This window comes from Urocampus carinirostris, chromosome 8 (genome assembly GCF_059441175.1).
Source record: "Urocampus carinirostris isolate Australia breed hairy pipefish chromosome 8, RoL_Ucar_1.0, whole genome shotgun sequence".
NCBI lineage: Eukaryota > Metazoa > Chordata > Actinopteri > Syngnathiformes > Syngnathidae > Urocampus > Urocampus carinirostris.
The window spans coordinates 22,622,460-22,639,668 of record NC_142356.1 but is presented as its reverse complement, the minus strand read 5'-3'; the positions used below and the strand labels follow the sequence as shown (position 1 = coordinate 22,639,668).

Sequence of the window (17,209 nt, the reverse complement as noted above, 5' to 3'; positions counted from 1 at the left end):
GAGTCATTCCTAAGACTTAAAAAGTGGTCGGCGGCGCCCTCTGTTGGCTGCGGCTGCATCGGCTCGCTACAACGGGTCAGGTGCAATCGACATTTCGTTCTGTGTACATTGTTACACAGAATGACAATACAAGGAAATTATTATATTATAATTATTATAAACAGTAGGGGGGAATTCCATTGATCTCAGTCCATTATTATATTGCAAGATTGCTTTCTTCTCTCCTCTTCTTATTTTTTCTTCTTTCTTTTCCATTCCCGGAAGGATCGTCTCTTTATAATGAAGGCCTCAAAACGCAATTTTTCACTCAACATCTTTATCATCTGGAATGCAAATTTTGACTCTGTCGTCACCTAGTGGGGGCCCGAGCAACTGGATGGTTTGCCTGTTGAAAAAAATCGCCTCTGAACTCTGCAGGAATGGATCATACAAACACAAACTACGATACAGTACTTACTGTACTTTAATCAAGTGCTGTCAAATGATGCTCACTACTGCACTCAAGAGGCAGTTTATAGTGTTGCAAGATGTCATTGAAAATTGGCAGTTAATTCTGCCATCTGATTGCAATTTAAGATGCAGTAGTAAATTGTGATTTAATAAAGCAACAATTAGCAGATTAAATATATTGTTAACTTTGGTATTCTGAAGTAACACCTAACAACACATTTAAGTAAACATTTCTGAATATTACCATTCAAAGAGTTTGTTTATGATGGGTTTATCCACAAAGTGCTCGTACATAACAACCAATAAGTCAACTTTACATTAACTTCACGACTTACTTTAAGAAACCCCCGGAGAAGCAATAAGAAAATATGAGCTTGTACTTCCTGTTACATCACAAAGTGAAATGTGAGCTGTTAGAGGGGGGTGTGGAGTATCATAACCCACAAATGGACAAATGGGAGGATCTGATCTAAGGACTGTAAACTGAAGTCTCAGTCTGCACACACACAGTACTTGGTAGCTCCTGCGGGACATCGGCAGCTGGACTGATGGCAGGTCAGGTAAGGAAAATATGGGGAGGGTTTGAGACGCCAAGAAACATTCCTACTTGTTTATTATGCCTGGTGTGTAGCGAGACTCTGTGGTCTGCAATAGAGTCTACTTAGATTCCTGAACAGCTGCCCTCAGTAGATGGATGTGGTCTAGCTCAAAACACTCAAACAATAGCAGAAGTTGTTGGGAGGTTGCACATGATGAATGCAGCATGAGAATTGGGTCTTGGGGACCCAACTCACATCTATTAGTGTAAAGAAGGGCATATTTCTTCCCATATATCAGCAGTTTCTCTCACCCCTTCAATGTGCACTGTTGATTTTGGAACAAGTAGTGTGACTTTTGGAACAGCAGTTTGTTGTTCTGTTTACCAACCAGAGAACATGTTTTTCTCTAATTCTATAGCAAAAAAAAGAATGTGAATTAAGAAAAAGATGAAGAAAGGTGAGTCATGAATGCAAACTGAATAGGGAGGGATTCTGTATGTTTTATGATTGAAATATAAATTCGGAACTCAAAACGAGACTTAAGATGTACAGAAAATGTATGGCAACAACCAATCACAGCTCAGTTTTAGAAAGCAGTGAAAATATTTAACATATTGTTGTCGAGAACATTCACAATGACTTTGCTTTTGAGCTTATCAAAATGTCCTATCTGTTAACCACTAACAGGGGAGCTTAAGTCTCGCAAAGCCTGTCAAATTTGACCCTAAGGCAGGGGAGTAAAGCTCATTTTCCCTGGAACGTCAAACGTGCTATTTTTCCACCACGTCTTGGGAGGCCTTTTCAGATCTGGAGATCTGGTCTTATACTATGAAAGGTATGTGAACGAGTGGCATACCAAAACATTAAACATTAACAACATATAAGGGAGTGCACTGGTAAAATGCAAAAACAAATAAATAAATAACTTGTTTGTCATAGAATATGATTGCAAGATATGAATGTGACTAGAAAATATACTTTAGCAGATTTTAAAGAGTTTCCTTTTGTAAGGAGCTGCTGTCAAGTTGATGTTTAGCAGACACAGTCTACACAAACATTAATCTAAGAAAATGCAATAACGTTCGGCACAATGACACAAAAACAACAAATGAGTAACTGGAAAAAACACACAGGCAGGAGTTCAACCGTTTACCTCTATATGGGTGACTTATTTAAGTCAGTTTCCCATTGGTTGAAAGCCAACGTGAATTTTGCACTCAGACACCTTGTAAGAGTATAAGTGAAATTAGTGCACCACCTTGTTCTCTACAACTGGGTCAAGGACAAAAAAAATAGGGTAATTGGACTCAAACCCAAAATGTTCCTTTAGATGTCTTTGAATCAAGGATCTAAGATGGCATTTTAATCGATATTGCACTTATTAGAATGGAATAATGCAGCAAAATCGACCCTGTCTTTATAAATCCCACGCATTGGCCATGTTGCCCCTTGCTGTCGACTGAGAATAAATTCTTAGTTGCCAGAGGCTCGGATGACAACCAATCTCAACTTATCCTGTGAATGTCTCATGACCATACCTGCACTCAGAAAATAATTGCATTAAAACTTTTTGACAATCCACTCATGCGTTCCACCCAAATCAATTTCCAGGCTTGTTCTTTACAAAAGGACCTTTTGGTTAATGTTTCATAGAAAACGGCACCATTATCAGGTTAGAAAACACATCAAAGTAGTTGTTTGGAAGGACACTTTGTAATATTTAACCACTAGATGTGATCTGACAAGAATTTCTGAGTAAGTCAGAATTAATGATTCAAGGTCATTTCTATCAAGTTATGATTTTAAAATAAATACAAACCTAAAGCTCTCTCAGGCCGCTAGAGGGCAATGTTGAGTTTGTATAGTGCTGTGAGTTGATTCAGGTATAAAAGTGCATTCACTCAACTTTTAAAATAAACCAGTTAGCAAAGTCAATGCCACGAGTGAAAATCTTTTTTCCCCCATTGTTTGTGAATGAAAGCTTTTTTTTATAGAAAAGATCCCTTGTCAGCCTCGATTATAATATGTAGGGTAGGTTACTAATGTAAGTTGAATGATAGAGCTATAACATGAAAAATAAAGCTAAACATTGGGAGTTGACATTGTAGGGGGTTTTGCATAATGTGTATTTATTTTGTGTCAGAGTGTAAATTATTTTTTGCACTTATCATATTAACCAACAGAGAAAGCCAGAGGTTCACCACAATAATCATTTTTTATAACGCTATAAGTCTCGTATTTCTTTAAATCAGTCACGAATTCTTAAATACTCTAAAGGTCAAAGCCCAATTCCTTAATTTTAACGTAACTTCTAAGTTATTAATTTTAATAAAATTGATTAATCAGTGGACATTTTTTAAAAAACACAAGTGGGGACAACAGCACCATTTAAAAATGGTTGAGGAGATTTTGCAGTGATTTGAAGGCTTGTGGCTAAAGGGTGGGAGTTAGGGGGATCAATATTGTGAATTATTAGAAATTTTCTATGGCATGTTCAACCCCTTAACGGTCCACCGGCGGGCCATCAGACCGTTACTATATTAAGTCGTGTCTCCACAATGTCACCAGTCACTGAAGTACGTCGTGCCAGATATTATTTGGAAACTCTTGGGATTCAAGATATGATGACTACTTCAAAATGTACTCATCACCAAAACATCACGATCAGTCTTAAACAAGGTACCTGGCATAGATCACCCCAAAAGTGCTCTTGTAGTCAGATGATTATAGGATTCAGGCAGATATGGACTTGCTACATCCAGGACCTTTCAAGTCAGTGAATCCAACCATGTAAAATAGTTACTCCAAAAGACAACAGATTAAAAAAAAATTAAAATTAGTTTAAAAGCATTCCTTTATCGTTTGACAATAATTGTTGTAATCAGTTTGTTTCGTTTTAGAACTCAACTAAAAATAAACATACTCGTCAGATGGTTTCCAATATGGCCGTTAGCCTCTGACCTGTTGAAAGACACCAATCTATGCAAGCCTTTTTTTAACAGTCCTTAGCCTGTGACAACCTATGAGGGCCTGTGTTGAAAAAAAAACTGTCATCACCTACTTTGGCTTTGAATATCTTTAGCCAGTAGAAACCGAATCAAATAAGGATCGATACATTGATTAGCCAATAAAATCTGAAAAGAACGAAGCACAGATATATACTGTATATTCGAATTAAACCCCAAAATAAACGTGCGTAACGCTACTCGTGATTCATTTTTACACACCACTATTACACACAAGTGTGCATAATCAATGATTGACTTCTGGAAAAAGAAGGCAAACGTTTACAGCTCTTTCAACATGTCTTAAAAAATGGCCAAGGTAAAATACACAGTTGCAATTGTTTTTGTGCTGTAAACTGGTCGTCTCCAAATGGCCACTTTTGCAAACGCTACTTACCATGAGAAAAAAATGTGTAAAATACAATGTTTGATTTTTCAGACAGCGATCAAATTTTACTGGGTACCAGATAAGGCTTCAAGCTATTGTCTCACAAGTTTTCCAGCTAAGATGCCCATGCTACACTCACCTGCAGACATTTGATTGCAAAAAAATATTCGAGAATAAAAACCATGTATTTCTGAGTGTTCCAACTCCAATCACTCAATGTCAGTAGCGCTTCCGGTGATTTCATTTTCGAACAAAACTTCTGAGTGTTAAAATATCAAAAGACCGTCCATACTCTCCAAACAGTTCACAAACAGCATTCAATTTACTTTGCGTACATCTTGGATTTTAGTTGAATTTTACAGTAACGTTTAGGGGTTATATGAATTAAATGACCCAAGCACCACAACAGCATGAAATGAAATGAAATGATCTGCATTTATATAGCGCTTTTCAAGTCAAGACTTCCCAAAGCGCTTTACAGTGTGCTTCACATTTCCCAATAGCGGCCTTGCAGCCATGTAAGGCGCTAACCTGCATATTGGGGGTATTAGGGGTTCAGTGTCTTACCCAAGGACACTTCGACATGTAACACGGAGGAGCCGGGATTCGAACTGAGATCTCTTGATCCCAAGACGAGCACTCTACCTCCTGAGCCACTGCCGCCCCAGCAGTTTTGCAATTGTTCAAGCGAGAGACCGAGAAAGAGCGAAAGACAGTGAGCCCGAGATAGTGACAGAAAGCAAGAGATACAGAGCTAGGGAGAGAGGGGGGGTTTTGGGGTTTTTAAGGGTTATTATTCTATCTTCGTTATTCATTATCCATTATCCGTTATCGGTCAGTTCATAATACGCTACAAAGCCTAGGAGCCGGGACACTTACTCTCAGCCAAAAGGCCAAGCTAAGGTCCTAGCCCTAAAGCCTTGCTGCGATCATTGAGCATATAGTACTCAGTTCAACAACCATAGCCGCCAAGCTAAGGACCTAGCATCAAAGCCAAAAGGCCGAGAAGCGACACACAGCTAGGGAGAGAGAGAGCAAGATAGAGCAACAGAGAGACCAAGGGAGAGAGAGAGAGAGAGAGAGAGAGAGAGAGAGAGAGAGAGAGAGAGAGAGAGAGAGAGTGGCTCAAGGCCAGAAAAAATAAAAACAGAACGAGGCGGACTTTAGACCGTTTTTTGGGATACTCTGTGACGTCATAAACCACCAGAAATGTCATTGGAGCCTACATGTGTTCCTCCTAAGGTACTGGGGCTTTAAGAAAAGAAAGTTATATGGACGCCAAATGGGTCTGATTCAACAAACTCGCCATAAAATAATCAACACACTTGGGTGATTTGAATCTTTATTCTACCTCTGTAGAGGCTGGTCATCTTTTGGAGCCGAAAAAAACGCTGTTGTCTATGAGCACACTTGTAGACCCTTTGATGCTGTCCATCATGGGCCTGGGGAGAATGGCGTAAAGACTACGTTGGCGGTTTCGTTCATTGCCGGTGTCTGGAGACTGGCGTAGAGACAGTTTCGATAGTTCAGTTTCGATAGTTCAGTTCATCACGAGTGTGGGCATACTGACGCGGGCAGAAGAGCATGGAGACAGCATTGGTAGGTAGGTCAGATTATCTTTATCAATTTAGTAATCTAAGTAAATTGGTGTCTTGGGGGACAAATGGTAAGTCTTTTGACTTTCATTCTTTTTGACAGAGTCTGTCGTTAAAAAAAAGGGTGGGGGTTGTAGTGAAGGGTTTAACCCGTTAACATTCTTTTACTAATCTGGCTCGCCTCAGAACAGAAAATCTTGATCCGACTCCAGAGCCAAACTGATTTTGACATCCCTGGTTTATTAGTGAAACTTTAAATGAGTGCCACAAAGTACAAAGATGAATATTAACTATGGAAACTCAAAGTGACCCAACCGCATCCTTTTTCTTCTGAATTTGCACCCATATCTTTTACAAGGTTTTTGGGGGTGCGCATAGCAGCAAGATGGTGGACAATCCTTATTCCTTATTCTATTATCTTGAACACAAAATACCTGAGCTCCCAAGGCGCATTTTTTTGCTGGCACACAGTGCAAAACTTGAATGAACACAACATGACTTTTCCCCTGGATAGATGGAGCACCTCTCCTTGCTGCCGTTGTCCCGTGTTGCCATTTGCGGCGGGACTCATGGCAACGAGTTGACAGGGGTGTACGTGGTACGCGAGATGGAGAAAAAAAAGGCAAAACAGACCAGCTCCATGTCTGTTACAACCATCATTTCAAATCCAGAGGCTATCAAAGTGTGTAAACGTTATATAGACAAGGACCTCAACCGTTGCTTCTCAGACACCTTGCTGAGGTATGCCCATACAATAAACCAGCAACAATTGACATTCGCGTTTTGATTCTGTGAAAACTTATCGGGGTTTTTTTTCAGCATGCCCTTAACAGCCTCCTCGCCATATGAGATGAAGCGAGCTCACGAGTTGAACGCTCTGCTTGGACCCAAAGGGAGCCCTCAAGCCGTGGACTTCTTATGTGACATCCACAACACCACCTCAAACACCGGTCTATGCTTCATCTTTTACCGCTTTGACTGGATCACCCTGCACCTTTTTAAATATATCAAAGTAAATCACTTGGATTTTTTCATCTTTACTTGCCTCAAAAATATTTAAACTGTGTAAATGTTACTTCAGTGTGTAATGTAACTAACTTGGGTACAGCAGTGTGCTTTACACAAACATGAACTGCCCCTGCTTCACCCCCTCTATCCCACCCCCCAAACCCCAAGATGGACTCAACAGGAATAAAGCTTATCTATGAAATATTACCTGTTTGCAATTTCAAAAAGATGATGAAATCCTGTAAAAAAAATGTGCAATGAATCAAGTGCATGTATAAAATATTTGTATTTGTCAGAGTAAAACCTTATTTGGGCCTGTGAGGGCAATCCAGTGTGACATACCGCTTGGAGAGGCCTACTCACTTGAAGCCCTTGGCAGACATGGCTTGGGTAAGTCTGCACGCGTATACCTTTTTTAGCGTAACTGTCCAAATTATTAACACATTGCTTTAATTTCTACAACAGTAGAAAACTTATTTTAGAAAATTGAGTCTTTTGGGAAGTAACAATTGGAATTTTACAAAGTCTCTAAAAATGCATGACATTTTCTTTTATTTTGTTTGCATCCTGTTTTTTTTTCTAAGATGTGTGCGTCCTTTAGGACAAGCCTGTTTTTTCACTGTGAAGTAAAAAATAGAAACATTTCAATTAACATCCCTTTAGGGGCTCTGTAGAAGTCTCTATCCTTCAATTTGGGGGTTTCCAGTCATTTCAAACGTTTTTAGATATTCATGTTTTGTCAGCGTTGGAGATCGGACCGCAACCGAATGGCGTGATCAGGGCAGATATATACAACAAGGTGACAGAAACTTTGGACAACATCATGGAGTGGCTTGAAGAATTCAATACTGGTAAGCACACTTAATTTATTTCAGCAAAACAATATTATGTATATATATTTATATATACACTATGAGATCAAGGCTTTAAATGAAAAGAATGATTAAAAATGTGAAGGTTAGTCCCATTGACCAAAGCCCCATCGAAGGTAGACAAAATATCTCAACCATACAATTGTTAAATAATAACAGGAATATCGTTTGTTTAAAAAAATATTATAACAAAAACAATCTTACAAGAATAGCTGAAAAAAATGTTAAAAATTATTAGAAAATTATGTGATGGTATGGGAAAAAAATGAATGTTATGAACAGCCATACAATTACCAGAGCAATTTTCTTTACATTGTAACTAAACGTTGATAGATTAAAGCAGTCATTAAAAAAAACAACTTACAAATGTATAAAGAATTTACATGTAATTTAAAAGAAATTAAGAACAGATGTTCTAAAAACGTTGTCATAAAAAAATAATAATAATAATAATCCAAAGTTTAAAAAAATACAAAATTAGGAAATGTGGTCACAACAGTGCAAAGAAGTCAAAGTCAAATCCATTGCAACAGCAAACCATTCACATTTCATGGTCATGGTAAAGTAGGGAGGAAAATGTTGTAAAATAGAAATAGAAATATTAATACTAGTTTATTTTAACGAGTGAAATTGTACTGCTAACAATATATAATTTCATGTTTATCTCCCCCCTTGTCCTGAATGAATAAACAAAGCAAAAATTAGTTCATGTATGTGTCTGGTTGTTATGTTAGAGCTGGCTATAATGCGAAAAACAATCAGTAATTTTTAAAGGACAAACAGTTCTGCAGGATTTCTCATCGAATTTTGATTTCAAACCTTATTTTCCTTGAAATATTACCATTTCAACGTAACACTACCAACTCACTTCTTCCGGCATTTATCATCGACTCCACATTAAGTCTGACCCCAGCGTATTAGCATAGGATTAGGGAAGCCTTCCTCTGCAACATCTATCCTTATGTCTGTACAAATGTTACTAACACATTCAAAACATCAATATTGGTGCGAATGGGATAAGGGTATTAAACTACACTAAATGGAACAGGAATCACATTTGAGGGAGGCAAAGTGGAGGCCTTTTCTATGCTCGAATCTTCTATCGACTATCCACGAGATCCGACCACCAATGAGATCACCGCTGCCATTCATCCTCAGCTGCAGGTAAGGCACATGTGGTATCTCTGCTCTCATATTTGTTTCCGAAATGCTTCCTTTCTCACTGTGCAGGACAATGACTTCCAGCTTCTCCGTCCCGGAGACCCCATCTTCCAGACCTTCAATGGGGAGGAGATTAAATACGAGGGAGAGGAAGCTTACCCTTTCTTTATCAACGAATGTGCCTACTACGAGAAGAAGATTGCGTTACACTTAGCTCGCAAGATCAACATTGACCTGCCGTCCATCAGCGTGAAAAAAGGATTGGGTACTCATTGAACTGGGGTATTCCAAATTATAGTTAAAATAAATAAATCTGAATCAAGTACAAGTGAATAAAGTAGTTTCACCCCTGGGATCAGAGGAAACTGCTAACTCTAGAGCTGATTCAATATCTGCTCTATAATTGTGGTGACAAGTGATTTACATAATGAGGAAAATAAGTTTTTGAACACCTTGCTATTTTGCGATTTCTCCCACTTAGAAATCATGGAAGGGTCTGAAAATTTCATCGTAGGTGCATGTCCAATGTGAGGGATAAACTAAAAAGAAAAATCCAGAAATCACAATGCATAATTTTGTAACAATTTATTTTTGTGATACTGCTGCAAATAAGTATTTGAACACCTGTGTATGATCTATTCTAGACCCTGATCAGATAGACCTTTTTGAGGTCATTAACTGCATAAAGACACCTTGTCAACCCCATACAATCAGTAAAACTAACTTGTAACATGGCGAAGACCAAAGAGCTGTCCAAAGACACATGAGACAAAATTGTACACCTCCACAATGCTGGAAATGGCTATGGAGCAATAGCAAAATAGCAGGGTGTTCAAATACTTTTCTTCTTCTCTGTAGGTAAAAATCAGTTTAGGTTAGAGGCGATTAACGTTGTTAAAGATGCTAGCTCTGATGTCACCATGTATCCAAAAAACTTTTATTGATATGTTATTGATGTTGCCTGAAGAATCACTGCATGAAAGGCAATACTTACGAGATGGGATAAGGGATTCTATGAAGGGTATAACACGCCTCACAAAAGGCAATTTTATTCAGTTGAATTGAAAAGAGCACCATTCTATTTGGTTTGACTCATAACTATTTAAATAAGTACAACTCTGTTACAAAACAAGATTCTGGTTCGAACCGTTTTTGTTACACCCATAAATAAGTCATCTGACTGCAGTTTTGTTAGTTTCTTTTTGCACTTTCTACAAAATGACAGGAGCTTGCAGGACCCTTTAACTGTACATTGCTGCTTTGTGGAAACACAGCTTTTGAAACAATGTACTGTCATGACCAATTGTAACATGGAACATATAATCAAAACACTTTTAGTGGTGTTATATTAAACACTACCGATAATAATAGTTTATAGAAATGATTTGGGCAAATATTTTAATAACGGGTAGGGCAAACCTTAGTATAATTACACCTTGCAGCTAATTGGACAACCTTCATGAATTCAACTTCATGAAACTTGACCCGAGGCAGTTTTTCTTTTAAATCCTGCTTTGTGGCAGTCATGCAGTTCTGAGTGATTGCCTGAGGATTTTCTCACTAAAACCCGTTAACACTAGAATTAACTTTAAATACTGACGCTTCAATAAAAACTTCCTTTCTTAATGAAAATTATTTTTTATCAAATGTAACAATTGTGAATGATTTCTGTCAAAATTTAGTTATATATTTGTCTGGATGTCACCTTTATATAAAAATTGCTTTCATTCAATAAAACACAAACATGATACTGTCAACATTTATTTTAGATAAAAACAGTAAAATTACACACATTTCTCTCCTATATACAAAATTAAATTCTCTTTTAAAAGACATACAGAATTGACTACAGTTGGAAATGATAAACATTTCATGTGGTTTCATAAAAAGTGATTAATCATATGAGCAAATTACAATCCCAAAAACATCAAGCGTAATAGTAGGGGTTGGTACCATTTTGTCATCAAGAAATGCGAGTGCGAAACAAAGGGCTTGTTAAACATTATACAATTGACAAAGATAAAAGAAAAATTAAGGACAGGGTGAAGAGCAGCAGTGAACCTGAGGCAACCAAAAAAGGCAAGCAATCTCCAAAACAACACCTCGAGTGATGAAAAATACAGCATGCACTTTAAAAAAAATGATGCACATATGTAAAAAAACAGGGGTCGGGAACCTTTTTGACTCAAAGAGCCATGAGAGCAAAATAGTTCGATTTTCTTTTAGCCGCACCATTTATTTTGAGACAAAACAACAAAACCGCTAAACCCGCTCTCTGGTCAAAATCTAATTTATCAGCGCACTTTATTTCACTGAGTGAAGTTTGATGATTTATAAAAGCTATGAAATAATAATTTCTTCTTCCTGCAGTTACTTAAGATCGTTGAGACTCATTTGGACCGTCAGTTCTGTCGTAAATAACGGTTTCATTACAAGGTGCAAACAGAGTTCAGTGGTAAAAACCTCACAAATTACAGCAAACAGCATTGCTGCAGCAATGCAACACAAATGTGACTGCCCACCCCAACAACTCATCCAATTAAACTGCTCTGGGTGCTTTTTCTAGTGTTTACAGTTTGTTTTGTGGGTTTTCATCATAAAGTGTAGCACCAGTGAACATGCATTGTTTAATAAGCTTCTGTATACAGGATTTCATGGTGACGTACAGCTCAAACGGAGTTTGTTGGTGTCACACAGTTAGTGTAAACTGTACCTGAAACTATGCCCTATATATTCTGGACCAAACCATGCTATTACAGTGTTGCTTTGGCCTTGCATATGACAATTTTGGAATGATAAAGATTAGTATGTTGTCTTTATTTCTGAGCCAAATGTACTCATGAAAATAGCCATATTTGGCTTGCGAGTCATATTTACCCAACCCCTGCAATAAAGTAAAGACGCGAACGGATAATGGCAATGGTGAACATCAGCTCTTGATGCAAATACTCTCTTGCCACCATTTACTTGGATCGCACTCAACTGTTGATTTAGGCCACCCTGTAGGCGATCATGCGCGTGTAGTTCTTGCTGTGGCTGCGGGCCGCCCAGAGGAACAAGGCGGCTGCCATCATCTGCAGTGGGAAAGAGATGAGGGCCAGGTAGAGGGACCAACCTGCGGTGTAATCCACATCCTTGGGCCGTCCAGCGTACTGGTAGAGGAGATCCATGCTGGCCTGGAAGCAACACACGCTTCCCAGAGTGCACAGAGCTGATAGAGGAGAGGACGGACGTCAGCGATTGGGATTCTAGCCCATTGACAGTCAGTCCAATTGCAGATGTCATATTACTAGACGGTTATCATCCAGATTAGTGTGATTGGTCCACACAAACAAGAAAAGTTGATCTTTTCCTTCTTTTTTGAGGATCATAATGAACGCCATTTTACACTCTTAGTGGACTTCTCAAGGATTAAAAAATAAAATTCGAAGGATGCTTTGAATTTGTTTTAGACTTAGGTAATACCAAAAAGAGAAATAATATGTCATTTAAAAAGAGTCTGTGCCTCCCCAACATCAATTAACATAGGAAAGTTTGATTCAACTTTTGACTAAAGACATTTTTTTCTCTAATGTACACAACAATATTCCAGCATGTCAGAATGTTTGGTTCTATGACAGGCTTTGCTTGTTTTGTTGAACCATCGGAAAACACTACACTTTTGGTAACTTTTGGCACACACAAAAATAGATATCAATGCAAATTAACATTGGCTGCGATGCGGTGAAATGCGGACTTGAAAGAATAGTTTGTGGAGATGTTGCAGCACCCTGCCTTTTTGATGCTTGCCAAAGGTACAATTTCCAATGAAACCAGTATCAGCGCCGTGCATTTGTGGAACCACGGTCATGATTCGAAAAATGAAGACGAATGCTAGTTTTATGCTCATCAGGACTTCCGACCCACTTCTGTCATCGGACTGGACCACATGCCAAGAAAAGTGTTTTATTACATGTTTGCGAAATGGTTCTTTTGACACTTCTATTCTTTTGCCTTTCTCAACAATGAGTCCTAACCTATGTCCATAATGTTAAACACTGCTTGTCCAACTATGTTGACCGCAACTTTTCCCTGATAGACAGCTGTTTGTCCTACCTCCCTGACAACGACCACCAACTTTGTGCTTTTGGCACAAGAATGCATAGGATCGGGTAGGGTCATATTGGTTTCAGATTTAGGAGTCTGACTACATGGATGTTCAGCGGCACAGTTGTAGTGAAAGACCACGGCAATTGTGTAGTGTGTTCCAGGCAGAAAACATGATTGTCTAACAATCAGCAACTAACTCGGGTGTTTCAGCGGCCGCTTTCTTACCTGCTAGAAAATGTAATACTCCCACAGCCAGGGTGGGTGTGAAGCTGCGGCACAGGCAAGCACAGAAGCCGACAAGGGCGCTGAGGAAGACCAAGGCCAGAGACAAGAGGGGCAGGAGAAACTGGCACCTCCACAGGTCTGCATGAATTATTTCAGATATTACTACATTTTGAAAGAGAATTGTTTTTTCCTGCAACTTTAAGGGTAATGATGTAGACAGTTTTCTCCCTTTTCAAGAATTATGACAACAGAACAGTAAAAATCAACTGTGGTAATGGTCAGCATTTAAAATAAGAGTCACCAAATCAATGCCAAGACAATTCAAAGGAGAGGGACATTAGCCACTTTAGAGATTTATTTTCTCATTTTCCAAAAACCCCAAAATTAGTTTTATCACCACCTAAAATGTAAGAAAAAAAATATTTCTCTCTTACCATTAAAATAATAAAAATAAAACTAATTCTACAAGAAAATCTCACAACAGATTTGCTTCTGGAGAAAAATATTGTTCAATTGACACTTTCCACATAAATGAATCCGTGCCACATTAACAAACAATAGATTTTAAATCAAGTGCAATTGTTCTGCATTTATATGGTGCTTTTCAAGTGAATGAAGACTTCCCAAAGCGCTTTACAATGTGCTTCACACTTTCCTTTTTACACACACTAACCGAAAGCAGCGTCAGGCATGCAAGGCATTAGGGATTCAGTGTCTTGCCCAAGGAAACTTCGAATCGTACCTGATGAGCTTTACTTCCTGAGCTACTGCCGCCCTAAAGTGAACATAGTGTACATCTCTGGCAATTAGGGATTTAGAAATTTGGTATTAAAATACAACTCTTGTACACGAAATTGGTGTAGAGGTCCATCAATTATCGAGCGGGTTGATTATCAGCATCGATATTGGGGAATTTAATGGCAGTCAGTATTGGCATTTGTTTCATTCGATGAGCTGATTATTAAGTTTCTGGCAGCCTAAATCTTTCTCCTACTCCTACCCTCCCTCTCTTTCCCACTACCCACCGTGTACCTTGTGATTGGATAAGAGAAAGGTGGCAGAGCCACTAAAGCAGAAGAGAGCTGCAGCTCAGCTAACTTCTCCCAGACATGCCTGTGTCTGTGATATAAAGGGGTGCTTGTAATTAAGATATAGCTTAAAATGAGTAGGAAACTTGTTTTAGGAAGGTACATTCAGGTGGAGACTGATAAATTAGCCGTTATTATAACATTAATTTGTCAAGTAAGTGTGGTTGGTTTGTGATTGAGAGCATGAAAAGAATACTAAAGTGGAAATGATGAGCTCTAACCATAACATTAGTTTTTTTAATCTGGCTCTAAAAACCAGAGTGCCCATACTTTTCAATTTGCGAGCTACATTGAAATTCCGTTGCACAATTTGTTTTAACCTGATTTCAGTTATGTTGGTTGTATTGCATTTTATTTATCTAGGCCATTGTAAAAAGGTTCAGGGAGTTATTGAAGTTTTGATTTCCCTTTATCTGTGTTGCTCTTAAGCTTAATTTTATTTCCTGCACAGTTTGTTTTTGGTTTAAGTGAACGATTAATCATGTTAGTTGTGTTGAAATTCTTATTTACTCTAAAATGTTTTCAGAAAGCTATTAAAAGTTTTATTCGGATTTAAAACAAATATTCATTTATTTTAGCATTTTTAAAAATGTATTGCGCCAATTTTTAAGCTTTTACAGCAAATGAATATTGGCTCCAAATATCGGTAATCAGCCTCCTCTTCATACGAATTATCGGTATCGGTCCTGAAAAAGCCCGTAATGGTCGATCCACATATTGATGTATAACTTACATGTCCTTAGTAAGTCCTCTTCACTGTTGGAATTTCGAGGGTACCGTGGAGAGAACTGCTGAGCAAGAGTGAAGCCCTCACAATGCCGCTTGAACAAGGGATATAAAAGAGTAAAAATGAATTAATAATGTTAAATTAGAGTCATACAATTGCTGTCACATATCAGCTAATGAGCAAATAATACATAATGACCTGGAGTGATTCTTTAAACAGTAAGCAGTGACCACTCTACATACAAGATTCATTTCTTCCCAGATCGAGCTTGTCATCTATAATTTCCTGCATCTCGAACAAATATTTCCTCTAAGGAATTACTGAAAACCAACTTCTGTTCTCGGCCTCCCAAAATCATAACCCTCAAAAGCTTTTAAACACATCTTTCCTATCGCTAAAAACACATTCAAATAGTAATTGAAGTTTGAACATATATATATATATATATACATATATATACATATATATATACACAGTCATAAAATAAAAAAGATATCAAAATCAAATCAGAGTTTATTATGAGCACTTATTGTGGAGCAAGTTGGCAGTTACATTGTAATGGGAGAGTGGGGTGCGGGAGGAGTGAGGGTGCAAAATTAAAAAGAAAACATAACACAGGAGGGGATCTAGTCTGTATGGCAGGACGTGCATATGCTAACTCGGACAAGCTGATGCTGGCGGTGAGCATGCTCGAGCACTTGCTCCTGTATTGGTACCATGTGAAAATTGCCCCGTATGCCATTGAAGATTTTTCCCCGAAATACAATTCAGATCTCAAATGTCTCTGAATTAGAGCATCTCGTAAGTAGAGGGGCCTGTGTACATCAATTATAAACTCAAATATTCAAAATATCAACACATCTTGGCATACAACTCTGTAACATCAATCTTTTTGATGTTTGAAACTCAATAAGTTTTAATAAAGCACATGGCAACTCATGATTGTTACCTGGATCCTTGAACCAGAGTGCACGGGCACCAGGATGCACCACCACCAAGGTCCCATGGTGCCGTTGAGTTGATACAGGGACTCGCTAAAGGTTTTTTCATTAAACTCTCCATCGACAGAGTCGTCCTTCAATAATGAAGTGTTGTTCCCGTAGGGCATGCTGTACTGGTACCAGTGCGGAGTTCCTACGGCCACCGAGAGGTAAACGGCGGCCAGAAGGCTCAGCACGGAGCCAATAACCAGGGCGGTGGCATGGCGGTTATCGACCATGGTATCAACTCACTGGTTCAACTCCTTCCTGGTAGGAAACAAGATAATACAGTACATTAAGTACAGGTCAACTTCAGCAAGTTGCTCCCCTTATACAGCGACAAAAAACTTACAAACACAATGCAACACCTATTTACTCACAGTAAGACAGACTATGTAGAATATTGCCACAGTTTTAAAAAAATCTAAGATGATATTGTGTGTCTGCTACCAGTGACCGAGACGATCAGGATTAGCGCCGAAATGGGCAGGATGAGGTTGGTCGGACAAAAACACGAGATAAAAATTCCTGTACAAAAATAATTGTTATACGGCGTGCACAATTTGTAATGATAAAAAACGAGTGAAGTACGGGGGAAACTAATAAGTTGTCAGGTATGAAATAAATATTTCGGAACGACAACTATATCATCTGCATTTTAACTTCATTGGTAATTCTGGTAGTTATCCCAAAACATATTCTGCACTTTAATAACGAGTCATAATAATAATTTAAAAGAATCACCTAAATCCGGACATCGAAATGATACTAAACTGCCGTTGATTAGCAATGTGTCAAAATTTGTTCACAAATTACAACAAATACTTCACTACAGTTAACGTTATAGCGTGTTATATGTTTTTTGACGTTTGTTGACTAATAAAGATGCTGAAAAACGGCTACTCGTGTCGTATTTACCTCATTTTTAAGCGATAGGAGGGGTCCTCATATTCTGGAAAATGGCCAGGTTGACCTTTCTTCTTCTACGCTGTTGTATTGTTTGGAAAGGCAATACTAAACAGGCACAGAATTACAGCACCGCCATCTGACGGAAAGAATACGGAACTGTCTCGAAAAATTGA

General features: G+C 38.3%; 2 protein-coding genes across 6 annotated transcripts; one reads left to right on the top strand and one right to left on the bottom strand.

The window, feature by feature from the left end:
• The first annotated feature begins 900 nt into the window (after positions 1 to 900).
• Positions 901 to 10,766, top strand: LOC148361258 (N-acyl-aromatic-L-amino acid amidohydrolase (carboxylate-forming) B-like). 4 transcript variants are annotated; one of them, XM_088341998.1, is made up of 8 exons: positions 902 to 1,010; positions 1,677 to 1,824; positions 6,492 to 6,718; positions 6,797 to 6,989; positions 7,282 to 7,375; positions 7,729 to 7,836; positions 8,906 to 9,021; positions 9,088 to 10,766. In XM_088341998.1, exons 3-8 carry the CDS (start codon positions 6,492 to 6,494, stop codon positions 9,292 to 9,294), a joined length of 945 nt encoding a protein of 314 aa, XP_088198124.1. In that variant the 5' UTR covers positions 902 to 1,010; positions 1,677 to 1,824; the 3' UTR covers positions 9,295 to 10,766. The 4 variants fall into 4 exon arrangements, with proteins under 4 accessions (XP_088198126.1, XP_088198123.1, XP_088198124.1 ...); XM_088342000.1 differs by lacking the exon at positions 1,677 to 1,824 and having other exon boundaries at positions 901 to 1,010; positions 9,103 to 10,766; XM_088341997.1 differs by lacking the exon at positions 1,677 to 1,824 and having other exon boundaries at positions 901 to 1,010.
• Positions 10,764 to 17,115, bottom strand: cldnd1b (claudin domain containing 1b). Of its 2 annotated transcripts, none has more exons than XM_088342001.1 (5): positions 17,046 to 17,115; positions 16,097 to 16,394; positions 15,154 to 15,241; positions 13,333 to 13,470; positions 10,764 to 12,229 (listed from the first exon to the last, which is right to left on the bottom strand). In XM_088342001.1, the coding sequence occupies exons 2-5, from the start codon at positions 16,364 to 16,366 to the stop codon at positions 12,009 to 12,011; spliced, it is 717 nt and encodes a 238-aa protein (XP_088198127.1). In that variant the 5' UTR covers positions 16,367 to 16,394; positions 17,046 to 17,115; the 3' UTR covers positions 10,764 to 12,008. The 2 variants fall into 2 exon arrangements, with proteins under 2 accessions (XP_088198127.1, XP_088198128.1); XM_088342002.1 differs by lacking the exon at positions 17,046 to 17,115 and adding an exon at positions 16,872 to 17,022.
• Positions 17,116 to 17,209: the final 94 nt, after the last annotated feature.